Source organism: Brassica rapa, chromosome A02 (assembly GCF_000309985.2).
Source record: "Brassica rapa cultivar Chiifu-401-42 chromosome A02, CAAS_Brap_v3.01, whole genome shotgun sequence".
NCBI lineage: Eukaryota > Viridiplantae > Streptophyta > Magnoliopsida > Brassicales > Brassicaceae > Brassica > Brassica rapa.
Window position 1 is genome coordinate 23,269,988 of NC_024796.2, and position 22,747 is coordinate 23,292,734.

A 22,747-nucleotide genomic window follows, 5' to 3' on the forward strand; every position below is an offset into this window, starting at 1 on the left:
TGTTTTTTTGTTCGTTTTGCATGAATTTTAAATTTTCTGAATATTTTTTTTCTATTTCGGTTTGTATGAATTTAAATTCTATAATATTATTAGTTTTAAATTTCAGATTTTTTTATTTATTAATTAATTTTTCATATAAAAAATATATATAAAAATGCAAAACTAATTCGTATTAAAATTGACATTTTCCGACGAACTAAGTCCTCGGTAAATACCGACGGAATATGATTCGTCGGTAAATACCGACGGACTCTATTCGTCGGAATTTACCGACAAATCATAGTCCGTCGGTATTTACCGACGAATAATAGTCCGTCGGTATTTACCGACGAATCATAGTCCGTCGGTATTTACCGAGGACTTAGTTCGTCGGAATCTTCGGAGGATCCGTCTCCGTCGGTATATAGTTTTTCCGATGAACTCTGGTCTCGTGTGTCCGCATCGGAATATTGTCGGAAGTTCGTCAGAATGTCATTTCTCGGTATTCGTCAGAAAGTCGTCGGAAGTTCTGACGAAATTCCGACGAATTCTTTTTTTCCGACGAAATGATACCAACAAACTCCTTCGTCAGAAATTCGTCGGAATAGGCCTTTTCCGACGAATTTCCGACGATTTTGGCCATCAGAATCCCCCTGTTTTCTTGTAGTGCAATCACACCCAAATATATTTTCAAACTGTTATGAATCATGAAGTGGATGGTCCATAACCTATACCATACAAGTTCAAGACTAGAGTCTATTGGAGGTTTACATCCAGCCACATGGAAGACCCATTCAACCTTAGTCTTTATGAGTTTGACCATATCATTATGTAGAGTATCTTTGTAATCAATTCTCCCTTTGACTCCACCTTGTATGAACCACTATATATAGTGGTGTAAGCAATAAGAAATACACAACACATTCTCACAAACCTTCTCTCAAATCTTAACACGTTATCAGCACGAAGCTCTCTCCACCTGAGCAAGCTCTCCGCCGGCGACCTCCTCTCCTCCGGCCAGCCCCACGCCGGCCACTTCTCCACCTCTCTCCACTATCCGCGGATCATCTTCCTCTCTCTCTTAAGGTGGTCCATTCAGAATCCTTGTGGTGAAAAGGTAAAATAATCTAACCCTAAAATCTAAAGACTTAGACTTTATTGATTATAAAGATCTATATGAATCTGAATTTTATATGAATCCTAAAACTTATAAAACAATAGAAATCTATAGATATTATAAAAGAGAAAAATCTGTAGATCTAAAATCATCTCAAATATTAATCTTGAATCCATGATCTATATGAATCATGATTCTAAGAACCTTTTGAATCATAAACAAAAATTATTGAAAGATTGCAAATCCCCTTAGCTAAAAGCCATTCATAAAATCGGCTGCTCCTCTCTCCTTTTGTCATCCATGTTTCCGGATTTGATGAAAAATTAAAAAACCCATGATTCAATCCTTTGATTGGCCTAATTACCAGATGTAAAATCATGAATGTATAATCTAGCCTAATCAAAAACCCCCATCAAAATCCTCAATCCAAACTGATGTGATGTTTGCCAAATAAAATCGGCCATTACACACATCAAACTTTTTCTCTTGCTTGGTTTCACAACCAGCAAAATCCAATATCCAAAATTCAAAAAAAATAAATAAATAAATAAATAAAACAATCATCATCACCCTAAAGCCAAAATCGTTTTTGATCTTTTGTGATCAGTCAAAATCAGAATAAATGAAATATTAAAACCCATTAAATGAAAATCTTTGACCATTGATGTTTGATTTTGAAAACTGAAATTTTTTTTTGAAAAACTTTTATGATTGTTTAAATGAAAATCTTTGACTAAAGTAAATATTTATTTCAAATATTATAAACAATAATCAAGTTTTTTAAATTAGTATATCATATAATAAATTTTAAATACTTGTTTTGAAAACATTTGATTATAAAGTTATTATTTGATCACATAGTTATTATTAAAACCAACCTTGAAATCGATTTTTATGATTGAATTTTGTTAGTGATGATTGAAAAATATAAAAACATTTCAAACATTCAAAATCCCCATTGATCATCTTATTATGAATCCTTATCCCTTTATGGATTATTTGATTCAGATGTCGAAAATCAACAATCTTTAGTATGCTGCCCTCAATCTCTCAGGAGACAATTACCTTCAATGGGCACTTGATACCAAGATCATCTTGAAATCCAAAGACCTTGGTGCTTGTATCACTGATGGCAATGAGTCATCTGAGAAGGATAGATACAGTGCGATCTTAATCATACGCCATCACCTTGCTGAAAGTCTCAAAGACCAATACCTCACTGTTGAGAATCTTCTGGACCTTTGGACAGAACTGAAATCCAGATATGATCACCAGAGGACGGTGCTCTTACCAAAGGCCCTATATGATTGGAGGAACCTAAGGATCCAAGATTTTAAGTCTGTGGATGAGTATAACTCGGCTCTATTCAAGATAGTCTCAAAGTTGAAACTGTGTGGAGAGACTATCACTGATGCTGACATGTTAGAGAAGACATTCTCTACATTCCACACAAGCAATGTTTTGCTTCAGCAACAATACCGAGAAAAGGGTTTCTCCACCTATGCAAATTTGATCTCTTGTTTGTTGCTGGCTGAGCAAAACAATGAGTTACTTATGAGGAATAGTGAGATGAGGCCTCCTGGTGCTAAGGCATTACCTGAGGCACATGCGGCCAGAGAGCCAAAAGATGAGTCTCCAAAGAAAGAGTCAAACCATGGCCGTATGAAAGGCCGTGGAAGATGGCAAGGTCGTAACTGTGGGTTTCAACCACGTGACTGTGGGTTTCAGCCACGTGAACACCTTGGTCATAGCCGAGGCCGAGGATATGGTCGAGGTAATGGCCGAGGGTATCAACCTAGCCGTGGGTATAAGTCCGACTTCAAAACCCATGGCTCGACCAAATCTTCTTGCCATCGGTGTGGGATGACCAATCATTGGGCCAACCAATGCAAAACTCCCAGTCATCTTGTTAAACTCTACCAAGAGAGCATAAAGGGAAAGAACCCTGTGGCCCATTGGGTCCATCATAATGATGAGAATGATCTCGACCATGAGGATGTTCAAGCCCATGACAATGATGATCAGACTGAATTTGAGACTTCAGATATCCTTAAAGAGGCCAATTAAAATTTCAACATCATGTTGCTTTTGTCTTTGCATTTCCCTTTGGCTTTATGTTTTTGTTCTACTACTTTGAAATAAAGTTCTATCTATGAAATAAATTTGATTTTATATATCCAGTTAAACTTCCTAAGAACATTTAAACAAAGCCAAATGAAACATTCTTATACTTAAGAAATGTCTAAGATGATGATCCTTGTCTATTTTTCAGAAATGAAAGAAGACAAGAACATGCTAATGGTGAATAGTGGATCAAGCCACACTATATTAAAAGACAAAAGATATTTTGTTAACCTCACCCTAAGAAGTGCCAATATCAATACTATAGCAGGCACGGTCAGTCTTATTGAAGGCCATGGCCAGGCCCACTTAATGATGCCTAATGGCACGCATCTAGAAATTTCTGATGCATTATATTCTCCTAAATCAAAGAAAAATTTGTTAAGTTTCAAAGACATTCGTATGAATGGTCTACATGTTGAAACTAAGGGCGAGGGAAAGAAAGAATTCCTTTTGATTTATGAAAATACCCAAGGCCATAAGAAAGTCCTAGAGACTATCCCTGCTATATCTATGGGCCTTTATTGTGCCCATATAAACTTGATCGAGGTTAATGTCACAATGACTAAAGAGTTCAGAGAAGCCTTTAACCAATGGTACGACAGGCTCGGGCATCCTGGTTCGGCTATGATGCGTAAAATACTCTTGAACTCAACTAGCCATTCCTTGAAAGATAGGAAAATTCTCCCTAAGAGCTTCCCATGTGTTCCATGCTCACAAGGGAAACTAATAATAAGGCCATCAAAAGGTGGTTAAGGAAACATTAAACTTTCTGGAAAGGATTCAAGGAGATATATGTGGACAATACACCCACCTTGTGGGACATTTCGATATTTTATGGTCCTCATTGATGCATCGACCGGATGGTCGCATGTTTGTTTATTATCCACTAAAAACCTGGCATTTGCTAGATTACTGGCCCAGATCATAAGACTGAGAGCCTACTTTCCAGATTTTCCACTTAAAACTATTCGTCTTGACAATGCTAATGAAATCAATTCCCAAGCTTTTAATGATTATTGTATGTCCATGGGGGTAAGTGTGGAACACTCCGTGGCACATGTACATACACAGAATGGATTGGCCGAATCCTTCATTAGAAGAATCCAACTCATAGCTCGACCATTACTCATGAGGTCGAAGCTTCCAGTATCAGCTTGGGGACATGTGGTATTACATGCTGCTGAATTGATACGCATAAGGCCATCTAGTGAACACAAATATTCTCCATCCCAATTACTCTCAGGTCATGAGCCAGACGTGTCCCATATCAAAACATTTGGATGTTCTGTGTATGTTCCTATTGCACCACCACAGAGAACAAAAATGGGACCTCAAAGGAGGATGGGAATATATGTTGGATTTGACTCTCCCACCATTATTAAATATCTTGAGCCAACAACAGGAGATTTGCTTAAGGCCAGATATGCAGATTGTCATTTTGATGAATCTGAGTACCCAACATTAGGGGGAGAGAATAACAAGTTGGGCAAAACAATAAAATGGAATCAAACATCCTTATCATGGCAAGATCCTCGGACTCAATCATGTGATTTAGAGGTCCAGAAACTAATTCATTTGCAAAAGCTAGCTAATCAATTGCCTGATTCCTTTGCTGACCCGAAAAGAGTGACTAAGTCCTATATACCAGCTTGTAATGCACCAATAAGTATTGATGTCCATGATGGACACAATCAAGTGGCTACAGAGTCTAAGGCACGTCTCAAACATGGTAGACCAATTGGTTCCAAAGATAAAGGACCTCGAAAATTAAAGAAAGGTGCAAAAGAAACCGAGGTCATAGATTGTCAGACAAGCCTAAGGTACCAACCAATGAGACTCGGGACGCCGAGCCTCATGGTACTGAAGGTGCTAATGATGAGATCTCAATTAATTATCTTATGTCTGGGACAAGATGAAACCGAAAAGATGTCGACATCGATGATATATTTGCTTATAAAGTAGCCCTTGATATGATGGACTTAAATGAGGATCATGAACCCACGTCTATTCTAGAGTTCACTCAAAGATCTGATTGGCTCAAATGGAAAGAAGCCATAAACATGGAGTTAGAATCATTAAAGAAAAGGAATGTCTTTGGATCGATTATCCTGACGCCTTCTAACATTAATCCAGTGGGATATAAGTGGGTATTTATGAGGAAGAGAAATGAACATGGTGAAATTGTAAGATACAAAGCACGGCTTGTAGCACAATGATTCTCACAAATACCAGGCATCGATTATGAGGAGACATACTCCCCTGTGGTGGATGCAACTACATTTCGCTTTTTAATAAGTCTGGCCATCAAAGAAAATTTGGATATGCGGTTGATGGATGTTGTAACCGCATACCTTTATGGTCCACTGGATAATGAAATATATATGAGATTACCAGAGGGTATTGAGCTTAAAGCTAACAAAGGTTCTCGAGAAGAACACTGCATAAGGCTGAACAAATCCTTATATGGACTTAAGCAAAGTGGTCGAATGTGGTATAATCGTTTAAGCGAATACCTTGCCAAAGTAGGCTATAAGAACGATCCTATCAGTCCATGTATCTTTATAAAGAAGTTTGCAAACAATGGATTTGTTATCATAGCAGTGTATGTTGCCTCTGGGAAAATCGCCCAAACAGTTGAATATCTCAAGAAAGAGTTTGAAATGAAAGATCTAGGTAAAACCAAAGTCTGTTTGGGGTTGCAACTTGAGTACATGAAAGGAGGAATCCTTGTGCATCAAATGGCATATACTGAAAAAGTACTCAAGAGAATTTATATGGACCAGGCTCACCCATTGACCAGTCCAATGGTCGTGAGATCCCTTGATTTGGACACGGATCCATTCGGTCCTAAGAAGGACGATGAGGATATCCTGGGTCCAGAAGTGCCATACCTCAGTGCCATAGAAGCATTAATGTATTTGGCTAGCCACACTAGACCAGCTATATGTTTTACCGTAAACCTCCTATCAAGATTTAGTTCTTGTCCGACCCAAAGGCACTGGAACGGAATTAAACATATCCTACGTTACCTACAAGGAACTAAGGATTTGGGTCTATTTTATACCAATGAAACCAAAGATGGTTTGGTAGGCTTTGCAGATGCAGGCTACTTATCTGATCCACACCATGGTCGATCCCAAACCGGTTATGTGTTCACTCATGGTGGTACTACTATATCATGGCGTTCCATGAAACAAACTATAGCAGCCACTTCATTTAATCACTCAAAAATTCTTGCCATGCATGAGGCAAGTCGTGAGTGTGTATGGTTGAGGTCTATGACCCAACACATCCGATCAGATAGTAGAATGGTCAAGGACAATGGTCCGACCATCATATATGAAGATAATGCTGCATGCATTGCTCAACTCAAAGACGGGTATTTCAAAGGTGACCGAACCAAACATATTCTACCCAAGTTCTTCTTTCTCATGAGTTGCAGAAAGCTGGAGAGGTCAACGTCCTTCAGATCCGGTCTAGTGAGAACTCAGCCGACCTCTTCACCAAGTCATTGCCCACCAGCACATTCAGGAAGCTCACGCAGCAGATTTGCATGCGAAGACCCAAGGACCTTCAGTGATGTCCAAATCAGGGGGAGTAATGTGTGTTGTACTATTTCTCCTTTCTCTGGTTTCCCTTTTACCACATTGGGTTTTGGGTTTTTCCGGGAGAAGTTTTAATGAGGCAATATTAGCATGTTACAAGTCCTATATGGTTATGGCATCCAAGGGGGAGTGTTATGAATCATGAAGTGGATGGTCCATAACCTAGATCATACAAGTTCAAGACTAAAGTCCATTGAAAGTTTACATCCAGCCACATGGAAGACCCATTCAACCTTAGTCTTTATGAGTTTGACCATGTCATTATGTAAAGTATTTTTGTAATCAATTCTCTCTTTGACTCCACCTTGTATGAACCATTATATATAGTGGTGTAAGCAATAAGAAATACACAACACATTCTCACAAACCTTCTCTCAAATCTTAACACAAACGCTTTAATTTATTCTTTGTGTCAATAAAACTATTTCTAGAACTATTTTTTTATACATTTAGGATCAGATCTATAGAATGAAAGTTTTTTTACTCACAGATTCTCTATTTCTCAAAACTGGCCCCCTAATTTCTTACTTCCCCTATATTAAACCCCCAGAGAAACAAAAGTGTCTTTTATTTGCTATAAAAGCCCTCGCACTTACACTTTCCTCGCAAATTCTACCCACAAAACCTCTCTCTCTCTCTCTCTCTCTCTCTCTCAAAATCAGAAACATGGAGGTTTCAGAGAGGAAGCCTTATTTCATCGAAGAAGAAGATAAGTTGGCTTCTTCTTTATCGGAGATGGAAGCTGGGTGTTCTGGTAACAAGGTAAACTCACAAAACGGCATCGTTCCAAGTCCTTTCTCTTACGTCGGAATGAACAGTTTCAGCAAAAACACTAACTCCTATTACAACAACTACAACCATCCAAGCTATTATCACCATCAATACTCTGTTTCCTCTCCGAGATCCGCAGTTTCTGGAAGATTCCATGATTTCAGATTCGATAATCGACAGCCTCATTTCTTGGATTCGTGTTTCCTCTGTCAGAAACCACTCGGTGATAACAGAGACATCTACATGTACAGGTACACTTTTAGATCTATGCATCAGATTCGCCTTTTAATCGAAAAGAATTTGTTTTTTTCTCATTAGCCATGCAAATAATTCATGGGTCTGATTCAAAGTTTTGATTGTGTGTGTAAATTGCAGAGGAGACGTGCCGTTTTGCAGTGAAGAGTGTAGACAAGAACAGATAGAGAGAGATGAAGCAAAAGAGAAGAAACAGAGTCTGTCTTATTCTGTGAAATCAGCAATGAGGAGAAAAGAACAAAGAAGCTCTTCTTCTTCTCCAACTAGATCTCGTGGTTATGCATGTCACAACGGAACTATTGCTGCTGCTTGAGATTCTGAATCTGATTATGAGTTTGGGAATTATAATTATAATAATAATAAAAAAGGAAAACAAAAAGACAAAAACAAAAGAAGAAGTGAGATTGTGTCTTAAAGTGTCGAATCTGGTTTTGGGATTCTCTTTTGATATTTTCTAAATCTGAAGATTACTTTAGCTTGAAGTTTCAGGGAAAGCTAAAGATCCATCAGCTTCTTCACTAGTTTTCTTTTCTTTTTTTTTAACTTGAAAGTTTTGGGAGTATATGAGAAGAGAGAAATTGTATATGCCTGTGTGAGTTATAAAGTCCATGGGGCATGCTTGAGTAATCTTCTCGTGTATCTATTGGGTAAGAAAACAAATACATATGTGACAGTTTTACATGTTCAACCATGAAAACATATACAAGGTATTAAAATTTATACACTTTATTCTATGTTCTGGCAAACCATGCTTTGTGTTTTGATATTAGATATTGAGTGATAGTATCAGTTTTTTTTGCTGTAGTCACAAGAGCTATTACCAACGTAACTACGCAAGTATTCAAATGAATTTCAATACAACCATCATTTGAAAGTGTAGCGATTCTTACCTTTTCATGGAAACAAAAGTTATATGAGACATAACTTGTAACAAATCATTTCCATATATATTCATTTTCCTTCATTTTTTCTAGTATTCATCTTACTTCATGATTTGCATTTACTAACTTATTTGTATAATATTCGATGAAAAAAAAACTTATTTGTATAATATTCACTATGCAAAAAATATTCCAAACTCAAAAATCATTCTCTAACACTAACACCTCCTCTCAAACTCCCCTCCACAGGTCCTGCGGCTCTACTATTGCTTCTTACCTAACTACTTTCTTTACTCGCGGCTATATAAGAATCTCCACTATCGCACTCTTCGATAATCTTCTTTAATCTTTCCACTACAATCTCCATCGTGGGCCGCTCTTTATCGTTCTTTTTGAGGCAAATATCAGCCAATTTTGCCAAACTCCTCGTTCCAGCAGATGGATAGTTATTGCGTAGCCGCGGGTCAACGATCATGCTGAAGCGTCGACTATCAGGAGGATACTCTTTGACCCATTCCAATAGTCTCCGTTCAGCGGGTGGCTTGTTCCTCTCAATGGTTCGACGTCCGGTTATGATCTCGTAAAGCACAACACCAAAGCTATATACATCGCTCTTTAACCGCAAATGGCCTGTTTGCACGTATTCAGGAGCTGCATAGCCCTGTGTTCCAACTTTCTACAAAGAGAACCAAGAAAAAAATCAAGAAGAAGACATTATCAAACCATTCTTCATCTAAAACTATGTAAAAACCATAACCAAATGCACACCACAATTAACCCAAGAAGGTAAAAGAAGTGTTTAATACTTACTGCAGTTGTGACGTGAGTATTGTCGCCCTGAGGTCCTTCTCTTGCAAGCCCAAAGTCCGATAATTTCGGACAAAATTCATCATTTAAAAGCACATTAGAGGATTTGAAGTCACGGTATATCACCTGCCCAACCAATTATACCACAAGAATCCACCACTCATTAACGGTTCATAAAACTGTCTCATTCCTAATGGGTTTATGTGTTCACATTGTGCCTGTCCTAAATTATCAAGAACAATCAATAGGATCTGTTTTAAAACCTCTAATGGGTTTTTGTTTCAGTTTAAAAATTGCACCTTAACTTCATGTAAATAAGCCAATCCTTCAGCTGCACCAAGCATGATCTCAAGCCTTTGTTTCCATGGTAACGTGCGAGCTCCACGCGTGAATAGATGCTCTTCCAAGCTTCGATTAGACATGTACTCATAAACCAAAAGCCTCTCCATTCCGTTCTCCCCATCTTCGGAGCAATAACCTAAGAGCTTCACAACGTTCTGAGAGCACCATTATCCTTGATACCCACTTAGGGGTGCTAATTAATTTTTAAATATTATTAAGTTGGAAAAGTGACATTAAGAAACCTAAATAAGAGATCTTCAAATATGTGCGTCCATTGCAAGGTTCTAATTTTAGGGTTTTTAAAAAAAAAACATTATTTTAGGCAACTTAAAATTTATTAATAAAATTATTATACATAACATTTTAAATATAGAATTAAAATAAAATATAAAAAAGATTAGTAAAATAAAGGAGAATTATTGGAACGAAGCTTCATCAGTTGTCGTCTTCATCAGATCCGAATTTATGCCATACATGTTCAACCAAATCAGCTTTTAGTTGGTGATGCGTTGGTTCATCACGAATTCTTTGTCGAGAATGCATCATATTGGCGATATTTGTAGGCATTTCCTGTGAAAAACCGAGATCGACTTGTGAAGTTCCGTTGTCTTCTACTTGTTGGAACTCCGCAACATTAAATAGACTGTATCCATCTCTTTCGTTTTCTACAATCATATTATGTAGTATGATACACGCTCTCATAATCTTCCCAATTTTGGCTTTGTCCCAAAACAGCGCTGGATTTTTGACAATAGCGAAACGAGCTTGCAATACTCCAAATGCACGCTCGACATCTTTTCGGACAGCTTCCTGATTTTGAGCAAATAAAACAGCTTTCGGCCCTTGTGGTTGTGGAATTGATTGGATAAAAGTTGCCCAATTTGGATAGATCCCATCGGTGAGATAGTAACCCATATGATACTCTCTTCCATTGACAGAGAAAGTGACTGGAGGAGCTTTACCGTTTATAATGTCATCAAAAACAGGCGAGCGATCAAGAACATTGATATCGTTTAACGTACCTGGAGGTCCAAAAAACGCGTGCCATATCCAGAGATCATATGAAGCAACCGCCTCCAAAACAATTGTTGGTTTACCCGAACCACGAGAATATTGCCCTTTCCAAGCGGTGGGACAATTCTTCCACTCCCAGTGCATACAATCGATGCTTCCAATCATTCCGGGAAATCCTCGATACTCTCCAACATGAAGTAGACGTTGAAGATCAGCCGGTGTCGGTCTTCTGAGGTACTCACCGGCAAACAAATATATAATCCCTTCGACGAAATTTTCCACGCATAACCGAGTTGTTGTTTCACCGAGCCGGAGGTATTCGTCGACCGCATCAGCCGCAGAACCATATGCCAAGACACGAATCGCTGCAGTACACTTTTGAAGGGGAGAGAGACTGCTCCTTCCGAGACCATCTTGCGTTTGTTGAAAGTATTGAACTTCGTTGGAGAGACGGTCAACAATCCGCATAAACAATGACTTGTTCATTCTAAAACGTCGTCGGAAGAAATTTTCAGGATACGTTGGAGTATCACTAAAATAATCATTCCATAAACGAATATGCCCTTCCTCACGATGTCTTTCGATATACGCTCGTTTTTTTCTTTTCTTTCTTCGTTCTTCTTGATCACGACGAATGGTCAAATTCTCAAATGCTTGATCAAAATATTGATCATAGACATCATCAAAAACATCATCAAATGCATCATCAAACGCATCATCATCATGAGAAGAAGAAGCCATATAAAGTTTTTATAAAGATGGTTTTGGTGTTTATAATAAGGGGAAAAAATATAAATATGGTAAGAAGAGTTTGTTGTTGTTAAGAAGAGAAGAAGAGTTTGTTGTTGTAAAGCAGAGAAGAAGAGTTCGTTGTATATGTTTCGAGAGAGAAGGTTGATATAAATAGAAGATGAGATTGATGTTATAAATAGAAGATGAGTTTGGTAAAAGTCCGTGACTACAAAAATACTGTCCGTGACTACAAGACATCGACACATACAAACACATACAGACACAAACAAAAACATGGACTCTGTGACACATACAAGACACGTACAAACACATACTGACACATACAAACACATGGTCCGTGACTCGTTACAGACCCTGCACACTACAAGACATGGTACATGACATCTCTCTGTGGACTCCGTGACTCCCTTCAGTCCAAGCATCTCTGTGGACTCCGTGACTTCTCTACAAGACAAAGAAACATGATATATCATAAACAACAACTGTAAATATAACTGAACAACACAAGAACAACTTAAATATTTTATATCATCAAGAACAGGAGAACAATTACAGATAAAGTGAAAAATAAAGCTCTTCACAGAGCTTTCAAATCCGATAATTAAAGTTAAAACTGAAGCTCTTTAACAGAGCTTTCAAATCCGAGAACCAAACATAATTAACCAAACAACAAGAACACCTAATTAGACAGCAACAATTCCTTAATTAACTTCTTCTTCAGAGCTATTTCATCATCATCTAGAGGTTCTTGTTTAGCCATGAACCTGTCCAGAAGCTTCATCTTGGACATCTTCTCCTTCTTAACCAACATTACCTGAAGCTCACCAACGTCTTTTCCCTCAACAATTGGTTTCTTCCCACGGGCTTTTGCAGCCTTAACACCAGGGGGTCGAGTCCCTGCTTCATCAGCTACAGAGCACCCTGACTGCGAACCGTTATCAAGCTTCTTCCTTTTGGAATCTCCTTGAGCGCAAGGCGAAGATAGATCACACCACTTCTGGTCATGTCTTAGCTCTTTCCAAGCATGTTCTAATATGAACTTCTTTTTGTAGTTGTTGAAGAAGATTTCGTGGGCATGTTTGAGAACATCAGTCTCGTTCTGCCCACTGGTTTTAGAACGAGTCGCTGCTTCAAAAGCTCCACAAAACTTCCCCACTGCTTCGTTGATTTTGTGCCACCTATTCTTACACTGTGATGCCCCTCTTCTGTCGCAGTCAGCGATTTTAGGACTAGCCGAGTAGTAGGCTGCTATCCTCTTCCAGAAAGCATCATTCCGTTGCTCATTCCCAATGATAGGGTCTTTACTGGTGTTCAACCATGAGCTGATGAGGACATTGTCATGTGTTGGAGTCCACGTGCGTCTTACTTTACTCTCCACAGGACTTTCTGGTTCGAAGTTTGAACCTTCGGTTGCTTGCATCCCAAATAAAGGAATAGGTGAGGATTCTGAACCAACGCCAGAATCTTGTTGAGTTTGAAGAAGATCAACAAAATTTAAATTCATATACGGATGGGAATCCATATCAGAATTTTTCTAAGAAGATAGATGAAAGATGGATGGTGTTTAATAGAAGAGAGAAAGCGTGTTTGATAGAGAAAGAGAGAAGAACGACCCTGTTTAATAGAAGAGAGAAAAGCGTTTAACGCTTTGATCACACCCACAACCACATTGGAGGTGACATTTAGCTAACTCTTTAATCACACTTCAAATTTAGCTAACATTCATTGCTATCTACCTCATTTATCACACTATCGGTCAGAGATTTATCTAACTCATTTCCTTTCTAACTACCTGCTATCTACCTAATTTCTAATTCAGATTCGCAATCAATTCAGAGTTAAGGCAATCAAATAACTAACCTCAAAAAGCCATTGCGTCTACATCCGTCCAAACCACAGACGTCTTCTTTGAAGAAACTTCATGTCTCTTCTGAAAAGGAAACACAAATCAACACTAGAACGATTAAAACACAAGAAAGATTAAGAAACAAATACTGAAACATCATCTCTTGAATCAGTAGACATAAACTATCCAACAGTCTCGATTGCATATTGAGACACAAACAAACACAAGCAACAACTCAGACGCATGAATAATTACAAAGACAGATACATAACCGAGTTTAATCATCAGACATAAACAAACACAACACACGCATGCATCACAACAAACGAATCAATAAAAAAATGAATGATTCAGACGTATAACGGGAAAAACTTAGCTTTTGATTTCGGTTTGATTTCGTGGATGATAGCCACAGGCCGGAGAGAAAGGTGGAGTGAGCCGTCGTGGAGAGCGAGGGATACGCAGAGTCGTCGAGGAGATCGAGAGGGAGGCGGAATCGTCGAGGAGATCGAGAGGGAGACCGATAAAGAGAGAGAGGCGGAATCGCCGAGGAGACCGGTGGAGACGGAGATTCGTCGACCACAGACGGAGAGGCGACGATTCCACCGATAGAGATTCCGGCTGATGCCGTCGACGAGTCGGAGAGATCATCGTCGTCGAGAAATCATTGTTTCACCTTCGGTGTCGCCAAGAGAGAAAGAGAGAAGACGAGAAGGTTGTGAGAGAGAGAGATTGTGATTGAGTGACACGTGCCCTTGAAACCCCGTCTCTTCCGCTCCACATTAAGCTACGTATTCTCTTTAATTCTCTATTTTTTATTTATTTTAAAACCGAAATTAGCTTAAAACCCTCCTCTTGATACCGCGATAATGATGGTCTGATGATTCACTACCCCTAGAAACTCAACTTCTGCTAGCCATTGCTTGTGACCCTAATACACACCATTACAACACAGAAGAAAGAGAAAACATCAAAACTCATTAAAAAAAAAACAATCTCTCAATTCAGTTACCTGTAAACCTTGTGGATTGAGTTTCTTGATGGCGACGACAAGTGGAGGATCAGAATCTCCAGTGGTGGGAATCTTTCCTTTATAAACATTACCGAATCCACCATGACCGATCTTAAGCCTTCTGCTAAACCCACAAGTGGCTTCACTGAGTTCTTCGTAAGTGAATACCCTAAGACTCTGTTCTCTCTCTCTATCCAAGTCTCTGATACTTCGCCCAGAAGGCAAAGATCTCGGTTTGTGGAGGTTAAACGACGGCGTTTGGCTCTTGTTCCTCAGTTCTGGAGCTGAGTTTTGTGCTTTTCTTCTGTCTTTTTGTTTGTTTCTGGGTTCGGGTTTCTTGGATTTGAACAAGAACAGACAGTTCATGTCTCAAGGAGAGAAGAGAGAGAGAAAAAAGATTGAAACTTTGTGTAAGGAAAAACAAGGGGAACATTTATACTATTCTTTGTAGAGAAAAATCGTAGATGGGAAAGTGACAAAGACAGTGACGGTCTCTTCCTTATCTTTTACGAAGGAAGACGAAGAAATGGCGTAACGGGAAATAGACGTATACGTGTGAAAGGAGAGTGATTGATTATTGATCAATGTAGGACAATTTCAAACTATGTAGTAAGTGTAGGGACTCGTACTGTAATTTTCAAGAGTCATATCAACTTTGTTTTTTTTTTCTTATTATTCCTCAATAAATTATTAATCAAAAACTATTTTTTACAACATATTTATTGGGGAACTCTCAGTTAAAGTTTTTCATCCTTAAAGTATCAATTTTTTTTATTAATGGTTATTTTAAAATAATTTAATCATTTATAAAACAACATATATTACTGGAATTTCTAACAAATTTCGAGAGATACTTTATTATTTCTTATCGTGTTTTTCAATTTTGTATTTATCTCAAAAGTGAGATACCTAAAGTTTTAGATAGTAAAACAAACATTCAAGAAGTGCAAGGATAAACACAGTAGCATGCTAATTTCCCATTAGATGCCCGAACGCAGTGAGGAGTTCCGTGCTTTAGTTGACGGCACAGAGCGCCACATGAGCCAGCACCACAATCTACTTGTGGTAAAACCTCTCCACACATGTCTCCTTGAATCTCATTCGCCATCAGCCCTGTCAAAAAAAAAATACAATTTAAAAACATGTAAGTATCATTTGTTTTGGCAGCGGAAACAGTACAGTATTTTAAAAGTTGGTAAAACACCAAACAAACCTAGAGTAAGGATGATAAGGACAGCACAAAAAATGGATTTAGTCATTTTTATATGATAACCGGAGTTCTCAAAATATAAAAAGAATGAGCGTAGTGTAGTGTACATCATATGTACACACATATTTATATATCATCATCAAGCTCATATTTTCCATTTATGTATATCTTTAGGAAATCAATACATACCATATATGATGGTGCGATATCTGAATGTATCAGACTTTAAATGCATATTTAAGTTGCTATATCTTTATCGTTAATGTATTAAGAAAAATTCAAAAACTAAGAATATATGCATGAATCTAAGTGTATCTATGTCATAATGATTGCATCTAAAATCTATACTATTAAAGTCTATATTATTAAATCAGGATCCAATTTTAGCAGGATCCTAAAATCTGAGTGCATCTAAAATCTATACTATTAAAGCATAATCCTATTTTAAAAATTTAAGATTCTACCCTTAGATTTTCATCATATTTACAAAAATAATAGAGATATCTTATATTTATGGTAACAAATAAATTTTCTTTACAAACCAAAATAAAATCATAAATGCTAATTAACTATTAGCATTTAATTTCGGTAAAACTTTATCATACCTATAACAATTCTTTTTTCGACCAGATTTTTTTTGTTTTGAATAATTAGATATTTCTAATCATATGAAGTATACTTAATTTTGCGGGTAATAAATAAATTAAACTAATATAATTTATTTATGAGATACAAATGAATTGATATGTATTTTTGTAGTGTATTTCCTATTTCTGAGAAATAACAAAATCATAATACTACCTTTTTACAATTTTTATAGTTGAGTTTTATATGGTTGAAACAAATATATGCATCTAAGTAAATAAGCAAATAAATAATCACTAAAAGTTAAAATCTGCAAAGAAAAAAAAATCTGCAAAGAATAATACTAAAATATGTAATGAGAAATATCTTTCATTTTTTCAACTTATATAGTAGTGTTTTTATATAATTGGAACAAATATATGCATCTAAATAATTTAATAAAATATTATCATTAAAAATAAAATGTGGAAAAAATATTAAATTATGTAATGAGAAAATATCTTTACTATATAAATATAATACTTTAGAATAAATTAAAATTAATACAATATTTTTTCTAAAAGCTTAACTTCTTTAAAAATAACTTCATAAATATAAATATAATTTTTTTATAGCATATCTAATATCTATAATTATAACATAAACAATCAATAAATTTTAAATGTATATAGTTATCATATATAAAACACACATAATCTTATAATTAAAAAAGTCTTATAATTAAAAAATTTGTAGAATTTTAAAAGAAAATTAATCCCGCGCTTTTTAAAGCGCGGGTCAAATTCTAGTTTGATCTTAATTGTCATGTTTTGGATGCACAAGAAAAAATTGTCATGTTTTGATTGAGCGCCCACGTGCTCAGCTCCCTCACTTGAAAAGACCAAGGATGGATCACAAGAGCATTTCCAATGGAAAGTTGTATCCATTGAATTCCTAAAAACACACATATATATATATATATATATATAATATATGCATATGTAATTGTGTTGGGTTCATAATTTTATGGAAAATTCAATCCAATTTTTTTTTACTCCAATGGATAGAACTCTCCATTGGAGATGCTATTAAGTAATGGTTACACTTAAGAATAGGGCTGGGCATTTTATCCGATACTCGAACCTGAATCCAAACCTAAATCCGAATCTGAACCCGAACCTGAATCTAAACTGAAGTAGCAAAATACCCAAACAGGTTCTTTATTGAACATGTTTGGATACCCGAACCCGATCGGATATATCCAAACTCGAAATAATACGTCATCCAAACATATATATACTTTAACCCAAATATACATCTTTCATCCAATATGTAATGAATGATTTCTCTAAACCGATTTTGGTTTAATTAATATTATATAAAATCAATACAAAATCATTATTTTTCCTAACTTAAACGTGTGCACATATATATATATATATATGTACTCTTTCTTAAACGTGAGAGATTAAGGCACCATCTATCTACATCTCCCATCTCTCATCTTTTCTTCCTACAAGATCTTCTTTTCTAAAATATTGTTATTCTCACGATCCATGTAAAGTTTTTCGGAGACATTAGTTGTTGTTGTCATCAACGATAACCACCATCACTGTAACAACCAGAGCCACCTCGAACCATCTAGTCGTTTACGGAGGGGTAGTTTCCATCCATTGAGCTTCCCTTGTTACTTTTGATCTGTTACGTAACGAAAGCAAGAGAAGTAACAGTTTTTTTTTTGCAAGAATTATGTGGCTTTAATTTTTTTTATCAATAGTTCAAAAAAAAATTATCAAATACTTTGGTTTTTCGGTTATATCCAAAATACCCGAATCTGAACTAAAAGTACATGAACCCGACCCGAAGTGTAAAAATACCGGAACAGGTTTTATGCTTCTATACCAAAATATCCGATCCAAACCCAAAAGTCCACCCCTACCTACAAGCATCTCCAATCCAACCTTAAATCCTCGAATTTTAAGGTTTTGTGTCATTCCAACCCAACTTCAAATTCTCAAATTTTGAAGTTGTGAATAGTGAAACCTCAAATTTGAGGTTTCTATTCACAAACTCAAAACTATCTTTTATTTTCTGTTTGGTCCTTATAGTTATTTCTTTTCATAAATACATATGCTAAACTTAATTTAGAATAACTTAAATACACCAAAATAAATTAAAATAAGATAAATAATAAAAAATAAAAATAAAAATAAGATAAATATTACATAACATTAAAATAAAGTTCACACAATATAAAAATACATAAAATAAAGTCCACAAAAAAATGAAATTCCCTTTTACAAACTTAGCACAAATTAAAGCAAATTACATAAACATTTAAATATTACATATCTTACAAATTGCGGTAATGAACATACTCGATTTTAATAATTTCTAGCTCGTAATCTACAAATTAAAAATAAGGAACCTCATTTATCACTTTGGAATGTGTTGATTGAGCACATCCCCTATATATTCATAGAGAAACATTTAAAAAGTTATAACATGTAGTTTGTAATAATTAAAAAAATGTCATGTTGAGTTGTCACGTAATTGGAATGTTAATTTTGCTTACGTGGCGGCTTGAGAATCAATTGATTTTTTTTAGTCCAAAATTAAATTGTTAGGGAATGTTATATTATATAATATGTCCATTATAGACCATTCATTTATCAAATTGAAATTATTATATATTTTTTTCTTAAGTAAAACATTACTGAATTGCCTAATGTGATTAAGATATATAAGGCAATTAATGATTTTAAAATAATAAATATTTGTTACAATCTGTATACTTTCTATCATTTTTGTTTAATTATTTATTACTAAAATAAATTACACAATTACATTAATCATATAATAAAAATTTAGATTTTTTTGTATATGTTGTATTTGGATTTTTTCAAACGAGTATAAATTACTAAAACTATTAAAAGTCTCACATAAACTTTTGTGATCAAGGTTTAATTGTTTTTCTATAATAAGATACAATGATTATAAAATTATATGAATAAATAATTTTATTTTAATAGTTGTTTATGTTAATATATATATATATATATATATATATATATATATATATATATATATATATATATATATATATATATATATATATCGTTTAAATTAAATTATACATCATATGAAAATACATACTTCTATTTTGATATACGCGTTGAACATATATTGAAAAGTTAATATTTTAATTTTGAAATATTCATTGTTTTTTTTAAATGATTATAAATATTAAAACCACTAAACATTCCACATTAAAAAATCGTTGGTTTAAAATTTTGTTACACAAATATGCAAATAATCATAAAATCATATGAGTAGAAACCTCATTTAATATATATCCATATTAAAATTATACTATATATCTATGTTAAAATTATTTTAATTTAATTATATATCATATACGATAGATAAGATTGATTGTTTTGATTTATTTACCCTAAAATGATTGCGAATAAACAAGAGCGGTCGTTTGATTTATATGCGCACACCAATTTATTACATAATAGTAATTGATTTCTTAGTTATTTAATATATAATTATTATTTAATTATTTCATAATATGTAGAAGAACATGAAATAAATAATAAATATAAGATATTTATTCTGTACAAGGCGCGGATCTTAACCTAAGTATCTCTTTAATATTATTAAAAATCTTAAATAATTTCTAAATCTTATGCCAAAACAAAATAACGAAAGATGAGAATAATCTCAAAAATCAATATTTATATCGCACAATAACCAAAATGAAAAACGACACAAAAATGTGAAGATAGATAGGATTGACACGTGAACGTAAACTTTTCATAATCATAATTAACTTTTAAAATTGATAAATCATGATATAAAACCGAGCTGGCATAGTTTCATTGTAACCAAATACTAGGCATGATATTCTTCGGCTTAAATGTTAGGTTCTTATGCAATAAGTGATTTTTTGACCTGAAATATTTTAAAAATTGGGATCAGCTCATCAATAAACAAATTATGTAATTAACAAAAGAAAATTTAAAAAATTGTTTAAGGGCCAAAAATATTAATTCGATCAAGAATATAAATTTTATATTTCCATACAATATTTTTTAAATAATTTTCATATAAATTCACCATGCGCAAGGCGTAGGTCTTATCCTAGTATGAGAGTATTACATGAACAATGCTTGAGAATTTGGTATTTTATATGTAATTTTCTAAAATTTATGTGTATGTGTGTTGTTTTACTATACATAAAATTTATATCATCTTTTGTTATATGATATTGTAATACTGTGTGTGTTGTATAATATATTAAAGAAAAATTTCTTTGGATAGCATTTTTAGTTTATTTTCTCAAAAATAGCCTTTAAAAAGCAAAATGACAAAAAGAAGTTTTATTAAAGGGTAAAATATGTATTTATATCTCTTGGGTTAACTAATCTAGAAATTAAGGGGTGGGTTTTGGGGATGGAGTTTCAAATATCAAAAAATAAAAAATAAATATTAAAAGTTTCAAAATAAAAAGGTGCTATTTTGATCATTTTATTTTTTGAGGATTATTTTTGTGATAAAAACTTAAAAATGGTTATTTAAGAGAATTGCCCTATATTAAATGTATTTATATATATATTTGTAAAGTTTTTGTCCTTATTTGTAACTTTTGTTAATATCAAAAAAAACTATAACCGGAAATCGAAAACTTTTACAAAGGAAGACGAAGAAATCGCGTAACGGGAAATAGACGTATACGTGTGAAAGAAGAGTGATTGATTCTTGACCAATGTAAGACTTATGTCATACGATTCATACTTATTTCAAGAAAACTAGTCATAACAAATTAGTTTTATTTTTAATTATATTTCTCAATGGCTAATTAAATCATGGAGAATTATATTTTTAAAGCATATTTATTGGGGAATTCTCAATTAAAGTTTTTCATCCTTAAAGTATTAATATTTTTTATTAATGGTTATTTTTTAACAGAATTTAATCATTTATAAAACAACATATGACACTGGAATTTCTAACAAATTTTTGAGAGATACTTTAAAAAAAAAATTCTTATCGTGTTTTTATATTTCGTATTATCTCAAAAAAACATTTTATCGTGTTTTTACATTTCGTATTATCTCAAAAGTGAGATACCGTTTTAAAGAGTGAAACAAAAATTAAAGAAGGGCATTTAAAAACACAGAAACATGCTAATTTTCCATCAGATACCCGGACGCAGTGAACAGTTCCGCGCTCTAGATAACCGCACAGAGCGCCACAGGAGCGAGCACCCTGAGCACCACAGTCTGCTTGTCGTAAAACCTCTCCACACATGTCTCCTTGAACCTCATTCGGCATTAGCCCTAGTGTCAAACAAACATTAAAAAACATATAAGTATTTTCTTTGTTTGGCAGTGGAAACGTTTTTTTTTTTTAACACAAGCCGTGGAAACAATACACTACTTTAACGATGGTAAAACATCAAACAAACTTAGAATAAGGATGATAAAGATAGCACAAAATATGGATTTAATCATTTTTATATGATAACTGGAGTTCTCAAAATATAAAAAGAATGAGCGTAGTGGTAAATCATATACACACATATTTATATATCGTCATCAAGCTCATATTTTCCATTTACGTATATTATCAGACTTTAAATGCAGATTTATTAAGTTGCTATATGTTTCTCGTGATTTTTTGTTTTAACATAGATTTCTTATAATTTGCAAAAAAAATTGTTTAGTTTGAAATTTGAACCAATAGGTTACGGTACTTTCACATGTAAATATATGCTATATATACATGTAAATATATGCTATATAAACCTTGACTCGTTACGTATACACGTTATGAAAAATTCAAAAACTAAGAGTATATACTATATATATATATATAAATATATGCACGCATCTAACTATATCTATGTCATAATGCATGCATCTAAAATTTGGAAGTTTGTGCAAGGAAAACAAGTAATATTCACACTGATTCTTTGTCTAGAAAACCAGGGAAAATTTGGAGATGGGCAAGTGACAAAGATGAAAGAGCGTGACGGTCTCTGCCTTGTCTTTTAAAAAGGAAGACGAAGACGATTAGCCGAAGACTTGTGCTGTAAGTGATTACTAGAATTTGACCTACACGCATGTGCGGTTATTTGGTTAAATAAATCGATCACAATATTCCTAATTACGAACTTTTTAAATAACCAAAATTAAACTTGTTATAATATTGATTAATTTCGTTTTTAATATTTAGATATGGTGAGATTGTATGGTTGATATTGTTGAGAATATACATTTATTATATAAATGAAATCGATATATATATATATCTAGCATATATATATATATATATATATCTACTATATATTAATCATGGAGCATTACAATATGTTTTTGTAGTCACGTGACATCATGAGAATAACTCTCAGAATTCTTAAAGAAATAAGTTGGTCCACCTAAATATATTTTTTTTTT

General features: G+C 34.3%; 4 protein-coding genes across 7 annotated transcripts; 2 read left to right on the forward strand and 2 right to left on the reverse strand.

Annotated features, from left to right (window-relative positions):
• The first annotated feature begins 686 nt into the window (after positions 1–686).
• Positions 687–3,163, forward strand: LOC117132001. Its single transcript, XM_033285283.1, has 2 exons — positions 687–744; positions 2,151–3,163. The coding sequence occupies exons 1-2, from the start codon at positions 687–689 to the stop codon at positions 3,161–3,163; spliced, it is 1,071 nt and encodes a 356-aa protein (XP_033141174.1).
• Positions 3,164–7,051: 3,888 nt separating this feature from the next.
• LOC103853774 (FCS-Like Zinc finger 1) lies at positions 7,052–8,534 on the forward strand. Its single transcript, XM_009130682.3, has 2 exons — positions 7,052–7,847; positions 7,972–8,534. Exons 1-2 carry the CDS (start codon positions 7,294–7,296, stop codon positions 8,162–8,164), a joined length of 747 nt encoding a protein of 248 aa, XP_009128930.2. The 5' UTR covers positions 7,052–7,293; the 3' UTR covers positions 8,165–8,534.
• A 242-nt stretch (positions 8,535–8,776) lies between these two features.
• Positions 8,777–22,287, reverse strand: LOC103853775 (probable serine/threonine-protein kinase PBL19). 3 transcript variants are annotated; one of them, XM_009130683.3, is made up of 6 exons: positions 22,219–22,287; positions 14,507–14,988; positions 14,376–14,425; positions 9,839–10,040; positions 9,543–9,665; positions 8,777–9,408 (listed from the first exon to the last, which is right to left on the reverse strand). In XM_009130683.3, exons 2-6 carry the CDS (start codon positions 14,870–14,872, stop codon positions 9,010–9,012), a joined length of 1,140 nt encoding a protein of 379 aa, XP_009128931.1. In that variant the 5' UTR covers positions 14,873–14,988; positions 22,219–22,287; the 3' UTR covers positions 8,777–9,009. The 3 variants fall into 3 exon arrangements, with proteins under 3 accessions (XP_009128931.1, XP_033141437.1, XP_033141436.1); XM_033285546.1 differs by lacking the exon at positions 22,219–22,287 and adding an exon at positions 15,720–16,912 and having other exon boundaries at positions 9,839–10,035; positions 14,371–14,425; positions 14,507–15,619; XM_033285545.1 differs by lacking the exon at positions 22,219–22,287 and adding an exon at positions 15,720–16,908 and having other exon boundaries at positions 14,507–15,619.
• Positions 10,054–14,364, reverse strand: LOC117132062 (putative nuclease HARBI1). Of its 2 annotated transcripts, none has more exons than XM_033285540.1 (2): positions 13,509–14,364; positions 10,054–12,087 (listed from the first exon to the last, which is right to left on the reverse strand). In XM_033285540.1, exon 2 carries the CDS (start codon positions 11,634–11,636, stop codon positions 10,317–10,319), a length of 1,320 nt encoding a protein of 439 aa, XP_033141431.1. In that variant the 5' UTR covers positions 11,637–12,087; positions 13,509–14,364; the 3' UTR covers positions 10,054–10,316. The 2 variants fall into 2 exon arrangements, with proteins under 2 accessions (XP_033141431.1, XP_033141430.1); XM_033285539.1 differs by having other exon boundaries at positions 10,054–12,092.
• Positions 22,288–22,747: the final 460 nt, after the last annotated feature.

Bases quoted from the DNA above. Each gene is read 5' to 3' on its own strand.
- LOC117132001 (XM_033285283.1), top strand. From the start codon at position 687: ATGAAGTGGATGGTCCATAACCTATACCATACAAGTTCAAGACTAGAG. The intron at 745-2,150 runs GTTTACATCCAG...TCAATCTCTCAG, and splicing joins AAGACTAGAGTCTATTGGAG to GAGACAATTACCTTCAATGG.
- LOC103853774 (XM_009130682.3), top strand. From the start codon at position 7,294: ATGAAAGTTTTTTTACTCACAGATTCTCTATTTCTCAAAACTGGCCCC. The intron at 7,848-7,971 runs GTACACTTTTAG...TGTAAATTGCAG, and splicing joins AGAGACATCTACATGTACAG to AGGAGACGTGCCGTTTTGCA.
- LOC117132062 (XM_033285540.1), bottom strand. From the start codon at position 11,636: ATGGCTTCTTCTTCTCATGATGATGATGCGTTTGATGATGCATTTGAT.
- LOC103853775 (XM_009130683.3), bottom strand. From the start codon at position 14,872: ATGAACTGTCTGTTCTTGTTCAAATCCAAGAAACCCGAACCCAGAAAC. The intron at 14,426-14,506 runs GTAACTGAATTG...GGTGTGTATTAG, and splicing joins TCAATCCACAAGGTTTACAG to GGTCACAAGCAATGGCTAGC. The intron at 9,409-9,542 runs GTAAGTATTAAA...TTCTCTTTGTAG, and splicing joins ATACTCACGTCACAACTGCA to AAAGTTGGAACACAGGGCTA.